Source organism: Ahaetulla prasina, chromosome 14 (genome assembly GCF_028640845.1).
Source record: "Ahaetulla prasina isolate Xishuangbanna chromosome 14, ASM2864084v1, whole genome shotgun sequence".
Lineage (NCBI taxonomy): Eukaryota > Metazoa > Chordata > Lepidosauria > Squamata > Colubridae > Ahaetulla > Ahaetulla prasina.
Window position 1 is genome coordinate 6,265,360 of NC_080552.1, and position 23,107 is coordinate 6,288,466.

Genomic DNA, 23,107 nt, shown 5'->3' on the forward strand with positions numbered 1-23,107 from the left:
ATAGAATAGAAATATTGTAATGAAGAATAGAATAGAATAGGAATATTGGAATGAAGAATAGAATATTGGAATGGCGAATAGAATAGAATGTTGTAATGAAGAATAGAATAGAATAGAATAGAATAGGAATATTGGAATGGAGAGTAGAATAGAATAGAATAGGACTATTGGAATGGAGAATAGAATAGAATAGTGGAATGTAGAATAGAATAGAATAGAATAGGAATATTGGAATGAAGAACAGAATAGTGGAATGAAGAATAGAATAGAATAGAATAGAATAGAATAGAATAGAATAGAATAGAATAGAATAGAATAGAATAGGACTATTGGAATGGAGAATAGAATAGAATGGTGGAATGAAGAATAGAATAGAATAGGATTATTGGAATGAAGAACAGAATAGTGGAATGAAGAATAGAATAGATAGAATAGAATAGAATAGAGTAGAATAGAATAGAATAGAATAGAATAGAATAGTAGAGTTGGAAGGGACCTTGGAGGTCTTCTAGTCCAACCTCCCTGCTTAAACAGGAAACCCTACACTACTTCAGACAAAGATTATCCAATCTCTTCTTTAAAACTTCCAGTGTAGGAGCATATACAACTTCTGGAGGCAAGTTGTTCCACTGATTAATTGTTCTGTCAGGAAATTTGAAGGGGCTCCTACAAAAATGAGGGAGTCAATCTATTTTCCAAAGCACCAAAAGGCACAACAAGAAACAATGGATGGAAATTAACCAAAGAGAGGAGCAACCTAGGAATAAGGAGAAATTTCCTACGGGTGAGACCAATCAACCAATGGAATAGTTTGCCATCACTAGAGGCTTTGAAAAAGAGTGAGGGAAGTACACCCCAAAACGACAGTGCCAGGAACCACTAAAACAATGCAGAAAACTTAAAACAGCCATTCTTTTAAAAAAAAAGTCAACCCCAAAGCAAACACAGCAGCTGAGAGGGAAACTAAGAGCAGCTGCTCAGGCTAATTGAAAGCCTGGGTTTGCTACCAAAAGCCATTAACCCTTCCAACTCTATTATTCTATCTTCTCTATGTTCTAAATTGGGTGCTTCACAGCAGAAGCAATATTGCTGGAGCACACATGCATTAAATTCACGGCCTGTATGATCAAGCTGCATCATTGTCCCCTCCTGTATCTTTCCCCCCAGGAAGAAACAAGAAGTAGCCAACACTGCAGCAGCTATAAAAGGTCTTGGGAAACTTCAGGGAGTATCAGCTAATCACAGAAGTGTTACTTAATACTCTTTATAATAAAAATGTTTGTAATCTTGTCCTTCCTGAAGGGAAGAGGTTAATCCCACCCAGAGGTGGGTTGCTACCAGTTCTCCCCGGTTCAGGAGAGCCGGTAGTGGAGATGGTGATGTGAGAGTGAACTGTTTCGTTCCGACTATCAGATGGGCCCTCCCGTCTGCCCCTGTGCTATATCTACCTATATTTGTTTGTTTTTAGCGTAGCTGAAAGGCGTGGCAGAGCGGATTGCCATGCCTCAGCTGTTCTGGAATTCAATGCGCTTGTGCAAAGTGCAAGTTTGGCATGCAAAGCGCGTGCACGAAGTGAACCGGTGATAACACCGGTTGAAACCCATCACTGATCCCATCCCTAGATGGGCGATTGATGGGTTTCCCTACCCTAACCCTGTCAGTTTCTGTTGTTTATTGACTTGATTCGGCGTATATCTGTTGTATCGGCGTGTATCTGCTGCATTCCAGCTGCAACTGTTAAGTGGAGCTATTAACTGAAGAGAGAGAGGGAGAGAGGGAGAGGGAGAGGGAGGTAGGGAGAGAGAGAGAGAGAGAGAGAGAGACCCTCTCTTGCGCTTTATTTTTAACCGGTTCTCTGAACTGCCTAAGCAATTTACTAATGGTTCGGGCAAACCGGTAGAACCGGCTGAATTTCACCTGTGGGTGACACGTATTAGATATTAGAAAAAAATATTAAAGTTTCATATCTAGGTAATGTTTTATGCCTAAAAGAGGCATCCCTTATGATTTGATTTAGTCTGGCTGCGGGGAGAGGGGGAGATGATAACTGTCCTCCAGTACTTGAGGGGCTATCACAGAGAAGAGGAGACTGATTTATTCTCCAAAGCACCAGAAAGCAGAACAAAAAAATAACTAGGTGGAACATCATTGAAGTGAGATCAAATCTAGCAGTAAGGAGGACTTTCCTGATAGTGAGAATAATTAATCAGCGGAATAGCTCGCCTCCTGGAATTGTGGGTGCTCCTTCACTGGAGGTTTTCAAAAATAGACTGGATATCCATTTGACTGGGCTGGTGTAAGTCTCCTGCCTTGAGTAGGGAGTTGGACTAGAAAAGGGGTCTCCAACCTTGGCCGCTTTAAGACTTGTGGACTTCAACTCCCAGAATTCCCCAGCCAGCAAAGCTTTGTCAAAAACAGATTAAACATATACGTGGCCCAGGGGTGAAATCTAATTTTTTTTCCTACTGGTTCTGTGGGCGTGGCTTAATTGGTGGGCATGGCTTGGTGGTCAGGTGACTGAATGGGCGTGGCCAATAATCATAAATAATAAAAATAATAAAGTATACAAAACTTGGGAGTGCACCGGTCTGCCTTCTTTAAAAATAGAGGCACTGGTCTACTACTTGCCTTTTTTTTGGAGGCACCGGTCTACCTTCTTTAAAAATAGAGGCACTGGTCTACTAATTGCCTTTTTTTGGGAGGCACCGGTCTGCCTTCTTTAAAAATAGAGGCACTGGTCTACTACTTGCCTTTTTTTGGGAGGCACCGGTCTACCTTCTTTAAAAATAGAGGCACTGGTCTACTAGCTGCCTACAGCGCTGATCAGCTGTAGTGCGGCTCTTTAAAGCGCCTCGGCAGTCATTCAAGGCCATTTGCAGCTATATCACCACCGAGTGCTTCAGGGATAGAGGAGAGGAACAGCGAGGCGTGGGCGGTGGAGGGGGGGAGGGATTTTTGCTACCGGTTCTCCGAACTATTGGCTCCCATCGCTACCGGATCATATGATCCGGTCCGAACTGGGAGCATTTCAACCCTGGACCTGGGCATTCTATGGCCTGTGGGCCACATCTCACCCTTTGCCTATCCTTGTCTGGCTTGTGGTGACAGCGGCCCTATTGATTCCGCCCACAACAGTTCCAGTTTTGCATGTGGCCTCTTGGAAATTAACTGCCTACCCCCGTGTTCTATTTTCTATGATAATAGAAAATATATGTAGTCCAGATCAGAGAGGAAAACAAGACGACGCAGTCAATTTCTAGCACACTGCAGACAGAATTGTTATCTTCTGTGAAACCAAGAGATTGGATAAAAACAGGCCTTGGTCTGATCCTGCCCTGCGCTCATATGTTCTCATCTCTTTTGTAAACCTATCGTTCTGATCTTCTCATTTTCCAATCTTTTATTAAGCTGCATCTCTATTTCCCCCACCTTCCTACAAATAGAATTTTCTATTTGTTTGGCGTGCTAGAATATTGCACTGACTGATTATATTTAATTTGCTCCTTATCTTGAGATAAATGGTACTTGTGCTGGCTGTTTTGTCTTTTTTTTAATTGCTTTTATGTAATGTCTTCTTTACGTAATCCTTCGATATTGCAAAACCATTTGACAAAGCATTCAAATTCAGACTGATTTGGTATTTGAATTTAAAAAAAACTCTGATTTTTCTGCAAGGCCTTTGATAATTAACTTATTTGTTGCTTGCAATATTCATTTTTATTATACTCTCCTTTATACTCTGTTGTGTTACTATAGTATCTAGAGCCTCTAGAGTCAGCTAGTTTCAGGGGTGGGCTTCAAAAATTTCATCAACGGGTTCTCTTTCTGGATGCTGGGTGGGCGTGGCCATGGTGGGCGTGGCCATGGTGGGCGTGGCCTAGTCGGCCTCCTGCACAGGGTGGGGGGGCATTTTCGCCTTCCCCAGGCTCCGGAGGCTTTCCTCCAGCCTCTGAGAGGGCAAAAAGTGCCTCCCCCAGGCTCTGGAAGCCCTTCCAGAACTTCTGGTAGGCTCATTTTTTCCCCCTCCCCGAGCCTCCAAATGGGCCCTGTACTTACCTCGCATCCAAAATGGGCCGCGTGGAGATTCCTGGGAGGGGAGGGGCAGGGTGCATATAACCAGAGCATATAAAACATTTGCTAGACCAATTGTTGAATACAACTCACCTGTCTGGAACCATACCTCATTTCGGACATTAATACAATTGAGCGTGTCGAGAAATATTTTACAAGAAGAGTTCTCCACTCCTCTGATTACAACAAAATACCTTATGCCACCAGACTTGAAATCCTGGTTTAGAAAATTTAGAACTCCGCCCCCTTCGACACGACCTGAGTTTAATTCAAAAATCATCTGTTACAATGTCCTTCCTGTTGAAGACTACTTCAGCTTCAATTGCAACAATACACGAGCACACAATAGATTTAAGCTTAATGTGAACCGTTCCAATCTTGATTGCAGAAAATATGACTTCAGTAACAGAGTTGTTAATGCCTGGAATGCACTACCTGATTCTGTGGTCTCTTCCCAAAATCCCCAAAGCTTTAACCAAAAACTGTCTACTATTGACCTCACCCCATTCCTAAGAGGTCTGTGAGGGGCATGCATAAGAGCATCAGCGTGCCTACCGTTCCTGTCCTAATGTTCCCTTTGATTGTATCCAATTCAAATAGTTATTTCATGCTTACGCTTATATATATGCTTATATATCATATAGTTATTTCATGCTTATGTTTATATATACTATTGTGACAAATAAGTAAATAAAAATAAATAAAAAATAAATAAAAGGGTGGGCAGCACCAGCCAGGAGTGGGATTTGGAGGTTCTCTGAACCGGCCATAACGTTAGCTACGGGTTCTCCTGAACGCGGGTGAATCCGTAGCAGCCCATCCCTGGCTAGTTTACAGTTAATCCTCAACTTTGGACTCTTAAGTGGGTCACCATATAGCTGGACCCATGAAAATATGTAGCGTCATCACAATCACACCTCCAACATTTCGCTTGGATATTAGGATACATACATGATAATTTTTTGGGATCTAAGTGCCATCTATAAAACATCTTATAAAAATTTTCCCTTAAATTCTGTGCTTGTGTAAACTTAACATTTCTAACCCAGATTTTCTCCCATGTTTCCAACATTATTGGTTCCTGAATATTCTGTGCCCATTTTATCATACAGTCCTTTACCAAATCCTTTTCCGAATCTATTTCAAGCAACACATTATACAATCTCTTTATATGCTCCTGGGTCTGATTTCTAATTTGCTTTATTAAATTTTCCTCCCTTTGCATTATACCAATTTTTTGATCTTCTTTCCATCTAGCACTTATTTGCCCATATTGAAACCAAGTATAATTCCTCCCTTCTTCATTTAATACCTGTAATGATTTTAATTGCAATCTACCTCCTTCAGCATACAAAAGTTCTTTATAAGTAATCATTTCCTGTTTCTGTTCTATATTTATATTCTCTATTGCATGTCTGGGGCTCGCCCATATAGGAATCTTGTAATCTAATTTATAAGAATATTTTTTCCAGACCCGCAAAAGAGCACTTCTCAACACATGATTCTTAAAAGCCCTATCCACTTTTTTCATAAAATAAATACGCATGCCATCCATATAACAAGTCATAACCTTCTATATTCAAAATTCTTTCCTCCGTTAAATTAAACCAGTCACTTATTACTGAAAGGGCTACTGCTTCATAATATAGTTTAAAATTAGGCATTTTTAAGCCACCTCTTTCCCGTGAGTCCTGTATTATTTTCATTTTAACCCTCGCCTTTTTACCCTGCCATATAAATTTATTGATCCCAATCTGCCAATCCTCCAAATTTTTATCTTTCTTAATTATTGGTATCATCTGGAACAGAAACAAAAATCTAGGTAACACATTCATTTTAATAGCCGCAATCCTTCCCAATAGCGACAACTGCAATTTTTTCCAGACACTCATATCATTCTGAACATAATTCATTTTTTTTAAAATACCAGTTCTGTGGGCATGGCTTGGTGGGTTTGGTGTGGCTTGGTGGGCATGGCTTGGTTGGAGTGGCAGGGGAAGGATGCTGCAAAATCTCCATTCCCACCCCACTCCAGGGGAAGGATATTGCAAAATCTCCATTCCCACCCCACTCTGAGACCAGCCAGAGGTGGTATTTGCTAGTTCTCCAAACTACACAAAATATCTGCTACCAGTTCTCCAGAACCTGTCAGAACCTGCTGGATTTCACCCCTGTCTTAGATGGGTACTCAACTGTCAATACTCTACTTCTTCCTTCCTTCCTTCCTTCCTTCCTTCCTTCCTTCCTTCCTTCCTTCCTTTCTTTCTTTCTTTCTTTCTTTCTTTCTTTCTTGTTGTTTTCCTTTTCTGCATAGTAGAGATTTCTTGTTGTTGGGGTATTTTTCAAAAGTAGCTCCTTTTTCCTTAAAGTGACTTGTTACTATCATTATTGCAAATTCAGTGCTTGTCTCTTAAAACCCTTGTTAATAGGGCTGCATGGATGAAATTTCAGTTGCTGTTTTTGCACATTGCATCCAGTGCTGGTCACCAAGATTCAAATAAAGATGTGGAGATAGTCTAGAAAGAGTGCAGAGAACAGCAGCAAAGATGATAAGGGGGGTGGGTGGCTAACCATATGATGAATGACTAAGGAAACCAGGTATATCTAGTCTAAAGAAGAGCATTATTGAAATATTTATGTTTGTTGTACTTATTATTTTATGATTCTATTGTGAACCATCTAGAGATGTGTAGCTGGGGTGCTATAGAAATAGTGAATATAAATAAACAGCTGCCAATTTGTCAGAATCCAAAATGGAGTTGTAGGGCTTACATACTTTCTGAGTACTGCATTTTTTTACGTGCTTTCGAACTGCTAGGTTGGCAGAAGCTGGGACAAGTCACGGGAGCTCACCCCATTACGCAGCACTCGGGATTCGAACCGCCGAACTGCCGAACTTTCGATCGACAAGCTCAGCGTCTTAGCCACTGAGCCACAGTGTCCCTGAAGATTGTATGAAGGAGAACAATTGCAGGGTTCTCTAAATGCCTAATAGAGTTTTTAAAAACCCAGGATTTTCTGGGGGGAAACCCACTCCTTTACCATCCAAAGACCCAAGCGATTCACACCTAAGGAGCTGTCCATGGTGCTGAGAGTTGCTGGCCTCCTCTGGGTTTCCTTCAATGTCACCGTGTCTGGGGGAAATAGAAGACTCGAGGTCTACTAGAGAGCTGTTTGGCATTTCAACAAAGTAAGAGGAAATGTTAGCGCTTGAGTATCTTACGTATTTACTTAATCACATGACAACTGGATGAAATGTGAGGGACGCTGCTAGTCAACACCTCCCCTTTTCCCAAAGTAACTGGGCATCAGCTACCAACAAGAGAAGAGTAAATAAAGAAAAGGGGCAGAATTCAATTTACACCCACGACTATACCTTCCAGCAGATGATCAATCTATCAGTAGGATTACACATCGGTAAAATTTAAGGAGTAGGACATCCAGATAGGAACATTGGACATCCAAAGGAGCTACCAGAAGACGGTCTTGCAAGAGATGTCCACAGTAGTCCTGTTCATTTACTCTTAAGGAGCAGTGGAGAACGTCATCGAGTCTCAAGGGTCAACGCGGACAGCAGCCATCACCATGAAAGTTACACTGAACAGCGTTTCTGTGTTTGCAGTCTTGGCGAGTGTTTTAAGTCTCACCTTCCTGGTGGCTGCCCTGGCCACAGACTTTTGGTACCAAATCGATGCATCAGGATTGGAGGTGTTCGCCAACCATACAGGTAGCTTGAAGTCCCATAGAGGTCTCTGGAGGACTTGCCAATGTAAGTACATCCTGGGTTTTTTTTTTGGCAAGTAATCGGTATATTTAATCGGCGTAACTGAATGACCCTTTTCCCATGGCTGGACTCCCAAGCGGTCCAACAATGTGGCTGATGGAGACTTTTAATGCCAAAGGATAAGAGTTGTGTATTTTGATAAGGAGAAAGCTTGAAAAACTTTCGGTGTCATTTTGTCACAGGGATACACAAACGTATGAATTCTCCTGGATTTGCATAAGCTTCTCACCCCCTATTTTGTTCCCTTATCCTAACGATTGCCAGGTTCCATGACTACAGTTTCATTTCAAACAAGATTCATCTGAACCCGTGGCCTTTCTAATATTGCCAAGGCTTAGAAGAACAAAAATAGCGCTGTACTGGCCACCCCACTATAGTTTAGTCTGATGAAGGAGAACTTAGCATGGAAGTTGTTGGGAAGGAGAAGAGAATTTTGGACAATTTGTCCTAGGTGGGTAATGGTGAATGCGTGCCTCTTTAATGACAAGGTGGCCAGGAAATGTGTGTATACGTCTTGCCTTTCATTGTGTAACTCTCTCTGCAAATCCCCAGAGGAGATTCCAGGTAGAAATTTGTTCCAAGCATCTATTCTCAGCTGTCACTACCTCAAGCAGGGGTCTCCAACCTTGGTCCCTTTAAGACTTGTGGACTTCAACTCCCAGAGTCCCTCAGCCAGCAAAGCTGGCTGAGGAACTCTGGGAGTTGAAGTCCACAAGTCTTAAAGGGACCAAGATTGGAGATCCCTGACCTAAAGAGGATTGTGTAATTTCCCTGCAAGGAATTTTCCTCACATATTCCGTGGAGTATTTTGAAAGACCGTATTTTTTTTAAAAACTGGGACACTTTGAAAAACTATGAATGAGAAAAGCAGAAACCTATACTTTATAGCCAGTGGTGGGATTCAGCCAGTTTGCACCATTTCGGGAGAACTGGTTGTTAGCTTTCTGAGCAGTTTGGCAAGCTGGTTGTTGGAAGAAATCATTAGGCCAGAGAACCGGTTGTTAAATTACTTGAATCCCACCACTGCTTATAGCCCATATGTATGGGTTATATAACAGCCCCGAGTCTCTGGGTTGGGCAGTATATCTATTTTATGAATTGTTTTTAATCATTATTATACAGAGTACATAGTTGTAGATCAGTAGGATTTCAGTTATGCTGTTTCTCAAAATATTACAGCTAGGTTCTTATATAATTGCCCTGACCGAATGCAAGAACTTTGGACAATGCGTATCCCCACAACATGCTAACAACGTTCTAATAATGCGGCAGAGAACATCTGGATGGCTAGGGTTGCATTTCCTGTCTTCTGTTTTAATTGCCAGGTTAAGCAACTCAAAGCTTAAGTCGATTAAGCCGGGGTGCCAAACAGTTGACCCAAAACTGTTGCTTGAGCAGGTATCTGACGGTTCCCCCTTTTCTTGCAGTTAATAGGACATGCTTCCCTATGGTAAACCCGTTCAAGTCTAAGACCGCAAACATGACAACTTCGCGGAAGAACATCCTGTGTAAGTCGCTTTCTAAGTTGTATTTCCCGACAGCAGTTGCCGTACAAGGAAGTCAGCATTGTCTACCAACCCTGCCCTCCAACTCCAGTGATTCCAGTATTTCCAGTATTCACTGGGAAGAATTATTATTTTTTTTACAATGCTAGGGTTTTGTAGTTCTCCAAAAACTTCTTTAAATGAATGAACTGAAAGGGCGGCGCATATCTGTAATATGGAGGAAGTCCAGCGGTGGGATTCAGCCAGTTTGCACCATTTTGGGAGAAACCGGTTGTTAACTTTCTGAGCCATTTGGCAAACTGGTTGTTGGAAGAAATCATTAGGGCAGAGAACCAGTTGTTAAATTACTTGAATCCCGCCACTGGATAGATAGATAGATAGGTAGGTAGGTAGATAGACAGACAGAGAGATACATATATACATATATACATATATGTATATATGGACATGGACAGGTTGCTGGGGAGGTTACATGCAACTACATGTTTACTGGACCCGTGCCCTTCCTGGTTAGTGCTGGCTGCTCAGGAAGTGACACGAGGCTGGCTCCAGGGAATTATAAATGCTTCTTTGATGGAAGGGGTTTTCCCCGCTGCCTTGAAGGAGGCGGTGGTGAGACCTCTCCTCAAGAAGCCTTCCCTGGACCCAGCTATTTTGATACAGTCCAGTCTCCAACCTTCGCTTTGTGGCGAAGGTTGTAGAGAGAGTGTGGTTGCATGGCAGCTCCCCCGGCACCTGGAGGAAACTGTCTATCTAGACCCGTTCCAGTCCGGCTTCCGACCCGGTTATAGCACGGAGACGGCTTTGGTCGCGTTGGTGGATGACCTCTGGAGGGCCAGGGACAGGGTTGTTCCTCTGCCTTGGTCCTATTAGATCTCTCAGCGGCCTTCGATACCATCGACCATGGTATCCTGCTGCGCCGGTTGGAGGGATTGGGAGTGGGGGCACCGCATCGGTGGTTCTCCTCCTATCTCTCTGACCGGTCGCAGACGGTGTTGACAGGGGGGCAGAGGTCGTCCTCGAGGCGCCTCACTTGTGGGGTGCCTCAGGGGTCGATTCTCTCGCCTACCCTGTTCAACATCTATATGAAGCCGCTGGGTGAGGTCATTAGTGGTTTCGGGGTGAGTTATCATCTGTACGCTGATGATACTCAGCTGTACTTTTCCACCCCGGACCACCCCAACGAAGCGGTCGAAGTGCTGTCCCGGTGCCTGGAAGCTGTACGGGTCTGGATGGGGAGAAACAGACTCAAGCTCAATCCCTCCAAGACGGAGTGGCTGTGGATGCCGGCATCCCGGTACAGTCAGCTGCATCCGCAGCTGACTGTTGGGGGCGAGTTAGTGGCCCCAAAGGAGGTGGTTCGCAACTTGGGTGTCCTCCTGGATGGACGGCTGTCTTTTTTTTTTTTTTTTGAATAATTTTTATTTCCATTTTCCAACATCATATTTATGTACAAACTATTATCCATCATTAATCATTATTTTTTATTTATAACTGATTCAGGCCTGCCCGACTGCCACTTCCTTTCTACACAACCTCCCTCTCTACCCTCTACTACTTTCCCATCCTTCATCTCCTTCACTTTACTACTTCCTCTCCTCCTTCTCCACTCCTCCCTTCTTCCACCTTCTTCCACCCTATCTAACCTTCTTATTCCCCTCCTCCTTCTCTACTCATTCCTACCTACTTTCTTCCCTCCTTCTACTCCTCTCTCCTTTTCTTCCTGAAATGGCAGTCGAGCATCCCCAATATCATTTTAATTTTTTTAATTTCATATCTTCAAAATTACTGTACATTAATAATCAATCCATGTATCATTTCCCTTCCCCCTCCTCCCCTTCCCCCAGACTTCCCAGAGCAAATACCGGGTATTATAACCAACAATCACAAGCTAAAATATGCAAAATATACATAACCTCCCACCTTTAAAAATTTAAAACTTTAGATCCCCTCACATTAAGAATAAAAAGATAGGAAAGAATAATAAAAAAGAAAAAAAAAGAAGCAATACCAACTTCACATATTACTTCTTCTTACAGTCCATTTTTAAAATTAATCCATCTTCTCAAATTCAATTTTTTTTTCCACTTGTATATTCCTTCAAATTTCATAAGTCCATTTCTCAAATTACAGTCCATCTTCTTGAACTCAAATTTTTATCACTTATATATTTCTTCAGTTGCCATAACATTTAATGTCCGTTCTTCTTACAGTCCATTTTAAAAATTAGTCCATCTTCTAAAGTTCAATTTTTTTTTCCACCCACTTATATATTCCTTCAAATTTCATAAGTCCATTTCTTAAATTACAATCCAGCTTCTCAAATTCAAATTTTCATCACTTATATATTTCTTCAATTGTCGTAAGATTTAATATCCAATCTTCCAATACTACTCCATCAATCAAATATCATTTCAAATAAAATCTCTCAAATATAATATTTCCAGCTTAACTTCATAACTTTTACTATCTATAAACGTATCAATTAAAATAAATAATCATTTAAACTACATCCACAATATAACAGTAAGCAGTTAAAATCATTACATCCACATTATCTAAAATTCATAAATTTCACTTTCCATCCTTCACAATTGAATAATATCATCCCATAGATTTATACCATACAAATAGCAAATAACAAAATCCTATAATTTATATCCTAAACAAATCAATTCCAAAAATTAACCATAATCATCATATTCACATCTTAAACCTTCCTCCCCTCTCCCATTCTATTTTGCATCATTTCCAAACCAGTTAACTTAGCATCTAACAACAAAGGATTCCCACTCTTTAAAACATTAATATAAAATGTCTCGCTTTCATAACTGAATTAAGAAAATACTTTCTACCTCTAAAATTCAGTGACAAACCCATTGGGACTTCCATCTAAAATATATCTGATATTTCTTAAGCTCATCCACCAAAAAGCAAATTCTCTTCTGTTTCTTAACATTTTAGGAGGAATTTCCTTCATCATTTTATATCTTGTCCCAATATCTGAAATTTATTTTTATAAAAGGCTTGCAAGATTTCATGCCTAACCTTTTAGTTGTAAAATAAATAACCACATCCCTAGGTACTCTATTTTGTCTTGCCCACCAAGAATTAACACGATAAATTCTTTCAATATTAATCTCAAAATCTTCTGGCTTCACACCTTTATCTGTGCAAAGGCTTGCGTAAAATCTCCTTTAAATTTTCCTTCCTATTTTGTTTCAACCCCCTCACCCTTATAGCATATTCCATTAATCTATATTGTAATATTACTCTTTCTTCATCTGCCCTATCTACCTTTGCCTTTATATCTTCCATCTTATTATCTAAGTTCCAATTGTTTTGATTTTTTTGAATATCTTCTATTTTCCTTTGCAGCTCTAAATTAGTTTTATTAAATTCTGCAAGATCGTCCTGCATCTGAATACAAGAACTTAATATTTGCGCAATTGCATCCTTTACCATTTTCATTTCCCTCTTCTGCTCTTCCACCATTTCCTTAAAATCCAACATCTCTTTCTCTATTTCATCAAATTTTTGATCTATTTCTAAAAAATGACTCTCCAAAAACTCCTGTAAAAAATTTCTTACTTCCTTTTTGATTTCTTCTTTTAATTTTTGAATCTGAGCTGAAGAAATTTCAGCTGAAATTTCAAAGTTTTTAATAACTTTTGGCACTATTTGCTTAAAGGCCATTTAAAAAAAAAAGGATAGCTTAATAATAAACCAAAAAAGAGAAAGAAGAAAAATTTTTAAAAGAAAATTTCAAAAAAACCCTATCTTTTAAGTCTATAATCCCAAGGAAGATGAAAAAATATAAATCATAAGATTCTCATTTCTTCCAGTTAGTCAGTATCTTCCTATATATCTTCTTTTTCAACACACTTTTGGCACTATTTGCTTAAAAGCCATTTAAAATATATATAACAAGTCAAGCCCAAAAAGAGAAAAATATAAATCATAAGATTCTCATTTCTTCCAGTTAGTCAGTATGTTTCTATGTATCTTCTTTCTTCTACTTCAACACTAGCTGTTAGTAAGCATTTCTACTTTCGTTTCAGAGCACACATTCCACAAAACCGCCATTTGCTTTCTTCTCTCCTATCTTCGCAGCCAATAAATCCTCAGGGTTTCACAATCTTCTTACAAGCAGATGTTAGAACTCCAGTTTTTGCTCCGTCCACGTTTAAATCCGTCATTAAATCAATTCTTGTCGTGGCGGTTGGATGCTTCGTTTGTTTGCCATGACGGCAAATGCCTCTTCTAGCCCGGAGCTTATCAGATTATAGAAGGAGAACTTCCCACCAGATAAGGGCATCTCAACCTCAAATCTAATTGCTCAGCTTTCCTCCTTCGCCCGGAGGAAAGAATACAAGCTGTTGGACTGATTTACGATGTCCTAACAGCTTTTACAGACTAGGGAGTCAGCAGCTAAATCATAGCTGCTTTCTGCACGAAGCAGAGCCAAACCGGAAGTTGATGGACGGCTGTCTTTTGATGAACACCTGGCGGCCGTCGCCAGGAGGGCCTTTTACCAAGTTCGCTTGGTTCGCCAGTTGCGTCCCTTCCTTGACTGGGATGCCTTATGCACGGTCACTCACGCTCTGGTTACGTCTAGGCTGGATTATTGCAATGCTCTCTACATGGGGCTGCCCTTGAGGTGCACCCGGAGGCTGCAGTTAGTCCAGAATGCGGCTGCGCGAGTAGTAACGGGAGCCGCTCGTGGCTCCCACGTGACATCGCTGCTCCGTAGCTTGCACTGGCTTCCTGTGGTCTTTTGGGTGCGCTTCAAGATTTTGGTAACTATCTTTAAAGCGCTCCATGGCTTAGGACCCGGGTACTTACGAGACCGCCTGCTGTTACCCTTTGCCTCCCACCGACCAGACGCTCACAGATAGGGTCTCCTCAGGGTGCCGTCCGCCAAACAGTGTCGGCTGGCGGCCCCCAGGAGTAGGGCCTTCTCTGTGGGGGCAGTGACGCTCTGGAACGAACTTCCCCCTGGCCTGCGTCAAGTGCCTGATCTTCGGACCTTCCGTCATGAGCTCAAAACATATTTATTTATTAAAGTGGGACTGGCATAATTAGTGTTGAATTTTAATTGGGTATTCTTAATATTTTCAAATTTTTAAATCTAAATTTTAATAATCAGCCTTTAAAATTTGCTCTTTTTAAATGTTGTTTTAAATTGTATATATTTTGTTTTTATTTTGGCTGTACACCGCCCTGAGTCCTTCGGGAGAAGGGCGGTATAAAAAATTTAATAAATAAATAAATAAATAAATAAATATATACATACATACATACAGTGGTGGGATTCGGCCAGTTCGCAGCACTTCGTGAGAACCAGTTGTTAACTTTCTGAGCCGTTTGGCAAACTGGTTGTTGGAAGAAATCATTAGGGCAGAGAACCGGTTGTTAAATTACTTGAATCCCACCACTGAAGAAGTCTGTGATGCCTTCCATTTTATTAAAATGAACTCCATGACCAGGGCTTTACAAAATGAGATATTTGAGCTGACCGTTTATTACCGTGTTTCTCTATAAAGAAGGCAAGTTCTTATTTTCCTTTGACCCCTGAAAAAATGGCTAGGCCTTCTTTTTGGAGGGTTCTAATTTTTGACTCGCCTTGCGTCGGTGGCACTGACAGCCCCACCCAGCTCAGGAGCCCGCTGCTGGCCCACTTCTTCTGCAGCCGCTTGCTGCTACTTGCACGCATCGCCCCGGCCTCCTCTTTGCCTTCAGATGCCTTCCGGAAAGCCCTCTGCAACCAATAATATCTTATCGGCTGCAGATACCTTCCGGCAGAGATCTGAAGGAGAAACGGAGGCCAGGGTGAAGCGTGCGAGTGGCGGCAAGCGGCCGCAGAAGAACGCAACCAGGCTCTGGGGGGAAGTCTCTTCCATATAACAGCACGTTCAATTTTCCCTATGTTGCGACATTCATTCTGGTAGATACCCTGTTTACCCCCAAATAAGACCTCCCCTGATAATAAGCCCAATTGGGCTTTTGAGTACCTGGCAATAAGGCCAAGCGCTTATTTCAGGGTTCAAAAAAATATAAGACAGGGTCTTATTTTTGGGGAAACATGGTAGTCTTTTGGAGGGGCCTCTGGTGGCTCAACCGACTAAGTCTGTCTGTTATTAACACAGCTGCTTGCAATTACTGCAAGTTCAAGTCCCAAGGTTGACTCAGCCCAAGGTTGACTCAGCCTTCCATCCTTTATAAGGTAGGTAAAATGAGGACCCAGATTGTTGGGGGCAATAAAAGTTGACTTTGTATACAATATACAAATGGATGAAGACTATTGCTTAACACATTGTAAGCCGCCCTGAGTCTTCGGAGAAGGGCGGGATATAAATTCAAATAAAAAAAAAAATCAGAAAGCAGGTGATAGATATTCTCCCCAAACAGCTACAGAGCAGGTTATATATAGTCTCGAGATGACTATGTTGGTAGGGCAGCCACTCCTCAATTGGTAAAATTCTTTTCTTCATAGCCGGACAACTTCCATTTGTTATATTGTGAGCACTTAAAATTTCCGTACTTCTGATGGGCCCAAAAGGCCCGAAAAATCAGCTGGCTGGCGCGCCGGAGCTGAACTCACGTGCCCACTGATATGGCTGCGGGTGCCACCTGTGGCATGCGTGCCATAGGTTCACCATCATGGCTTTAGAGTTTCCTGCTTGAGCAGAGGGTTGAACTAGAAGACTTCCAAAGTCCCTTCCAACTGTTATTCTATTATTCTGAACATATCAGCTGCCTTTCATTCCTCTTCGGAGGTAGTAGGAACTGCCGTAGGTTCCCCTACCTGGGTTTGGGATGGTGCAGAAGAAAATAAAGCAACTGGAAGCATAAATCCTGACCACTTTTAGAAGACCACATTTGGAGAAGCCCAAAGCCATGAGAGAGGCACCTAGCAACCTTCTGTTTGGGCAGCTGGTAGGACAATAGTCCTGGGGTGATGGGTCAGAGAAAGAGAAATGGAAAAGCAATTGCATGGGAACAAAGCCAGCGATAAAAGAGCCATCAGGTGGAAGGCTCCTGGGACACAGGAGAAAGCTTCAAAGAATGCCATTAGTGGTTAATGATTATCTCGGTGCAGCAAGGAGAACTTGCAAACAAAAACAGCTGCTCCACGAGGTGCTTGGCGAAATGCAACCCGGGCGTTTACTCAGATGGAAAGGAAAAGGCCCAGCTGGAGGATTTAGCACCATCGTAGTTTGCTTTTTATTTATTTATGCGGATAAGTAATCTCCCAGCATCTTGAAGTTAAACAGTATTTGAGGCCAAGAGACCTGCACTCCTGAGATCTGGACTGCAATTGCGGAATAAGTTCTTCCTGCCATCAGTCCATTGGATGGTTGTTGAAGTCCTGTTCTGAGAAGCGTGGATGAGTTTTGCTGTTGTCCACAAACACTGCTGGATCATATCTAAATGGTTGTCCACTAGGACTCCAAGTTCCCTCTCACAGTTACTACTATTGAGTCAGGTATCACATATAATGCACAGGTATCTCGCCAACACAGTGGCTCCAGATGGAGAGAGTTTTCAATATGGACCCCTTTGACTCTGTTTGTGTCCTTTTTAACTCTTGTTACCCTCCTTGGGGTCAGCATCTACATCGTGTCAACTCACAAAGCATCCCTGGCCTGCTCTCGAGTTGCCATAGGCCAGGGGGGGATGGGAAACTGGCGAAATGGCACGGCAGCCAAAGATTCCATGCTTATCTTTCTCAAAACTGTATCCCAGGGTTACACATAGCAGCCGAAGGGGAGTGATCTCTACAATCCGCGAAATTGCTCCGTTGGCGAATGTGATTGATAATACATCCTGAGGGGAGGGGGAAAACAGGGTCATAATTGGAGAGTAAATTACGTAGGGTCAGAGCTGGCTTCACTTGGGAATGTGCCGACATGAAGCTCCTAATAAATAACTGGATTTATTTTTGAAGCTTGGCTCGAGGCTCATGATTTAATTAGGGCATCCGTTGGAACCCTGACACATTGCTTATTCCGCTGCCCTCTTCAAGGGAAGGAAAAATCTTTTGGAAAATCTCCACATCCCGTTTGGCTGGACTTTGGCCTTCGCCTGGGTCTCCATCGGCACTGAGCTTCTCACCACCAATTGGCATTCGTTCTCATGGACAGGATGGTGGGCCAGAAACAACGACGGGACAATTTCATTTGAGGGTGTCAGAGATGGTCCTTGTCAGGCCTGGAAGCCATCTTTGCATTGGATCTTCAGACCTGACACATTTAGTGCTGTGGGAAACTGGGAGGGGGGATTGTATGGAGCCAGGGTGATATAAAGTCATAATAACATTCCTTTCTCTGAGAGTCAAGGACATCTTGCCCTGCACTTGGACGGCTGGAACTGGGAGGCATCTCCAGGTGGGATGGTGTTTTGATTGGGCCATGTGATGGACATGCGGGTGCTGGGACAGGAACTTGGACTTTCCTTTGGGTGGGGAAAACCTGCAAGCTTTCAGATTCGGGTTTCCCCAGATGTGCCAATATGACATCTCTCATAAAATGGAACTTTGAGGAAACTCAAGTTTTCTTTCGTTGGGGGTCTTACTTGGAACCCTGACAGTCCTCTTCCCTGCTGTGCCCGTCCCTGGCCTCCGTCTCTTCCCATCACCGCTTTGAGCTAAACTGAAGTGATTGCCTCTCTCCCTCTCTCTCCTTCCAGACCTTCACGGGGCATTTGTGGTCCTGCTGCCTCTAAGCCTCATCATCGTGGTCTTTGGAGGAATGGCGGGTGTCCTTAGCGTCTTCACCCAAGGCTTCTGCCTTCTGCTGTTCACCGGGGTGCTCTTTCTTCTAGGAGGTATGTGGTCAAAGGGGTCCTTGAGATGAAGTGATATCATGTGAAGTGTACCCCCAAATAAGACATCCCCTGATAATAAGCCCAATTGGGCTTTTGAGCGCATGGCAGTAAGGCCAAGCTCTTATTTCAGGGTTCAAAAAAGTATAAGACAGGGTCTTATTTTCGGAGAAACGCGGTAGGTACCACTATATACTGCATGGTGAGACCGCACTGCATCCAGTTCTGGTCACTGTAATACAAAAAAGATGTTGAGACCCTAGAAAGAGTGCAGAGAGCAGCAACTAAAATGATAAGGGGTCTGAAGGCTAAACCATATGATGAACGATTGAGGGAGTCTAAGTGCTATTGCTATTGCTAATCTAATGAAGAAAAGAATTAGGGGTGACATCAGTTGTGAAATCCACTTTTTTTAACTACTGGTTCTGTGGGCGTGGTTTAGTGGGCATGGCAGGGGAAGGATACTGCAAAATTTATTTATTTATTTATTTATTTATTTGATTTTTATACCGCCCTTCTCCCGAAGGACTCCCGAAAATATTGCAAAATCTCCATTCCCACCCCACTCTGGGGCCAGCCAGAAGTGGTATTTGCCGGTTTTCCAAACTGCTCAAAATTTCTGCTACCGGTTCTCCAGAACCTGTCAGAACCTGCTGGATTTCACCCCTGAGTGACATGATAACAATCTTATGATACTTGAGTAGCTGCCACAGAGAAGAGGGGGGTTGTCTTATTTTCCAAAACAGCTGAGTATTACAAGAAGTAATGGGTGGAAGATCATTCAAGAGAGAGACAATCTAGAATTAAGGAGAAATCCCTGACAATCAAAATAATTGATCACTGGAATAGCTTCCCTTCAGAAGTTGGGGTGCTGCTCCATCAATGGAGGCTTTTAAGAAGAGTCTGGACAGCCATTTGTTCAGAATGAAATAGGGTCTCCTGCTCGAGCAGCGGGTTGGACTAGAAGATCTCCAAGTTTCCTTCCAACCCTGCTGTTTTATGTTTCTATGTTCTATGATTTGAGAGTCCAAAAAAGTAACTTTTGGAGTTGACTTGGGGTCCAGCTGCCTATTCAGATGGCTCTTCAAACTTCTCCCATCAAGTCTGTGGGCAGAAAAGCGGGATGGATTTTTCCAGGGGAAGGAATCTGGAATCTGATAGGACCTTTTCTTGGCCGAATGCGTTTGATTAAAAGGCAGAAGCTTCGGTTGATTTCCTGAAAACCTCTGCCTTTTTAATCTCTAGTGATTTTAGAGCCCTCTCGGCAGGCACCTAAGTCGTCACCCCAGCTCAGCTCCACTGTGTATGCGCGCACATCTCCTGCCGGCCAGCTGGTTTTCGGGTCTCTGTCAGACATGTGCGAGGGGCAGGGCACATGAGGGAGATTAGCTTGCATAAGTGGGGGGCACATGCATGCATGTGTGGGGGTGGGGCCATGTGGGGAGTTTCATGCACATATGCGGGAGGAGCATGGGAGATCATGCATGTATGTGTGGAAGGGCGGGGGGGCATGCGAGGTTGCGCACGCATGCATGGTGGGCAGGGCACACGCAGGGGGTCATGTGTGCATGCGAAAGGGGTCAGGGCATGGGGGGGAGTCACACGCACATTGCATTATGGGTGTGCATGCGCGCTTTCGGCACGTGACGACAAAAAGGTTAGCCATTCCTGTTCTAGACCCTGATGGAGAGAGTTTTCCATATGGACTCCTGACTCTGTTTGCGTCCTTTTTAGCTCTTGTTACCCTCCTCGGGGTGAGCATCTACATCGCTTATTCCGCTGCCCTCTTCAAGCACGTGGCGTCTTTCCAGGGAAGGAAGAACCTCATGGAAAATCTCAACATCCAGTTCGGCTGGTCTTTGGCTTTCGCCTGGGTCTCCATCGGCGCAGAGCTTCTCACCGGCTTGGCATATGTTCTCCTGGCCAAGATGGTGGTCCAGAAGCGACGGTGGGATAATTTCATCTGAGGGTGTCGGAGATGGTGCTCTTCACGGCTCTTACCATCCCTGGCCTCTTCTTGTCTCTTTCTCATCACTGCCTTGAGCTAAGTTGAAGTCACGCTCCAAGGTTTTTTTGCCACTGCTTCTAGTAGCTGGGAATTTTCAGCCAAAACTTTAGATCAGAAGTCCAAAGGGACTTGTGCAGAGCTGTGAGTCCATGTAAAACAAGCAAATAAAAAGTATCTTCAATTACTGCATTCCACAAAAAACCCACCAAAGTTTGCTTGAACAAGTTAACACAATGTCTTTATTTCGTCTAATTTATCCTTCCCCGCCTTTAAAATTATTCACTGTAACTTTGGTGCTGCCGGTTAGATTGGCTAAATCAGCCTTTCACCCTTCAATTTCTGGAAAACTTGCCCGTTCACCATTCTGACTCCTGAAGTTTCAGTCGTTCATCTTTCTAAGGGCTACCTAGAAATTTCCTTCTTTTCTTCCTTCCTTCAATTTTAAAGGAGAGAAAATCTGAGATTATCAGGAGTTTAGATTCTGGACAAATTCTGTAGTTGTTTCTGCTCTAGCAGAAGGAAATATTGGCAGTATTCACTCCACTCCACAACACAACACACACACACACACACACACACACATATGGTAGTCCTATATGTGTGTGTGTGTGTGTGTGTTTGTTTGTTTGTATGTATATGTGTATATAGTATCTTGGCGACATTTCGACGAAGTCTCACTCATCATCTTCAGGCTGGTGCTTTCAGCTTCGTGCTTGTGCCAGCAAGCTTCGTGCTTTTTTGCTCGCACAAGCATGAAGCCCAAAGCACCAACCTGAAGATGATGAGTGAGACCTCGTCGAAACGTCGCCAAGATACTCTCAACCTTACATGGGAAAAGACCCGAATATGCCAAGACCTACACACACACACACACACACACACACGTATGCGCATACACACACACACACGGTTCTCCTTGACTTAGGACCACAATTAATTTCCATTGCTAGGCAAGACATTTGTTAACTGAGTTGCATCCCATTTTACAAACCTTTTTGTCGGTTATTAAGTGAACCACTGCAGTTATTGTTAAGTGAATCATGCCGTCGTTGGCAAATCTGGCTTTCCCCATTGAGTTTGCTTGCCGGAAGCCAGCTGGGGAAGGTTACAAATGGTGATCACATCACCCCAGGACCCGTGGTGGGATTCAAATAATTTAACAACCGTTTCTCTGCCCTAATGATTTCTTTCAACAACCAGTTCACCAAACTGCTCAGAAAATTAACAACTGGTTCTCCCGAAGTGGTGCGAACTGGCTGAATCCCACCACTGCCCAGGACATTGCAACCATCATAAATACATGCCAGTTGCCAAGTGCCCATTTTTATTTTTATTTTGGAATATATGTTGTATTGGTACATTTTTTTTTCTTTAAAAACATAAAAAAATCCATGTCTATCTGTACAGCGTGTTGTCTGGGCTTAATTAATTTTGAGTAAATGTACAACAATAACCATAATTATACTAGTAATCTTAATAAAATATTAATAATATTGATATTAATATATCAATATTAATCATAAAATAATAAAACAATTAGTTTGTCCATCTTGCAATATTTTCAGTACAAATGTTTATTATCTCTTCGAATTCTTTTTAAATTCTAACCTCTGTTTTTGTTAGTTAACCATTGGTAAAATATATCCCATGTTAAAAAGTATTCTGTTTCTTTCCTTTTCTTTTATCTTAAGTGTCAATCCATCTATCTCTGCACATTCTAATCTTTTTTTTTATTACACTGTCATCTGTCGGGAAAGAAGGGAAAGGTAAGGAGCACTGGTAGGTTTCACATTATCTTACTACTGGTTTTCCGCATGTGAACATGCTCATGCACGCCTGCCTTCCATGCTTGCACCCAGCCTCAAAAACGTGGCTAAATAGGATGGCATGGAGCCAGGGCAGTTGGGCAGGCCCAGCCACGATTTCCACTACCTGTTCAGGCAAATCGGTTCAAACTGACTCTGGTAAGGTGGAAGGGAAAAAAGCAGTGACTTCCAACTTCTTTCAGTGAATAGAATAGAATTGAATTTTTATTGGCCAAGTGTGATTGGACACATAAGGAATTTGTCTTGGTGCATACGCTCTCAGAGTACATAAAAGAAAAGATACGTTCATCAAGGTACAACATTTACAACACAAATGATGGTCAGTATATCAATATAAATCATAAGGATTGCCAGCAACAAGTTACAGTCATACAGTCATAAGTGGAAAGAGATTGGTGATGGGAACTATGAGACGATTAATAGTAGTGCAGATTCAGTAAATAGTTTGACAGTGTTGAGGGAATTATTTGTTTAGCAGAGTGATGGCCTTCGGGAAAAAACTGTTCTTGTGTCTAGTTGTTCTGGTGTGCAGTGCTCTATAGCGTCGTTTTGAGGGTAGGAGTTGAAACAGTTTATGTCCAGGATGCGAGGGATCTGTAAATATTTTCACGGCCCTCTTCTTGATTCGTGCAGTATACAGGTCCTCAATGGAAGGCAGGTTGGTAGCAATTATTTTTTCTGCAGTTCTAATTATCCTCTGAAGTCTGTGTTTTTCTTGTTGGGTTGCAGAACCGAACCAGACAGTTATAGAGGTGCAAATGACAGACTCAATAATTCCTCTGTAGAACAGAACAAAACAATACAAAATACAAACAAAATACAGTTGCAACCTTAAACTTTTTGCTGTACATTTGCTGTACATTTTTGCTTCACAACCCCCCCTCCACCCCCGACTTCTTGGAACAAACACAAGGTATAGTTAAAAATAAAACAAACCTATGCTAAAAAAATTTCCCTCCTAACTCAATTATACTCCTACAATTCTCATCAATTCCTAACCTCCCTCAAAACAATCAGAAATAATACATCCTAATCATTCAAAGGCAGTCTGATAACTCTTAGTCTGATATCTGTTTTGAATATAGTC

The 23,107-nt window shown here is 42.4% G+C and overlaps 1 protein-coding gene across 1 annotated transcript; it reads left to right on the forward strand.

Annotated features, from left to right (window-relative positions):
- The first annotated feature begins 7,656 nt into the window (after window positions 1-7,656).
- TMEM114 (transmembrane protein 114) lies at window positions 7,657-20,654 on the forward strand. Its single transcript, XM_058157297.1, has 4 exons — window positions 7,657-7,840; window positions 9,283-9,363; window positions 18,052-18,189; window positions 19,921-20,654. Exons 1-4 carry the CDS (start codon window positions 7,657-7,659, stop codon window positions 20,151-20,153), a joined length of 636 nt encoding a protein of 211 aa, XP_058013280.1. The 3' UTR covers window positions 20,154-20,654.
- The last annotated feature ends 2,453 nt before the right edge of the window (window positions 20,655-23,107 follow it).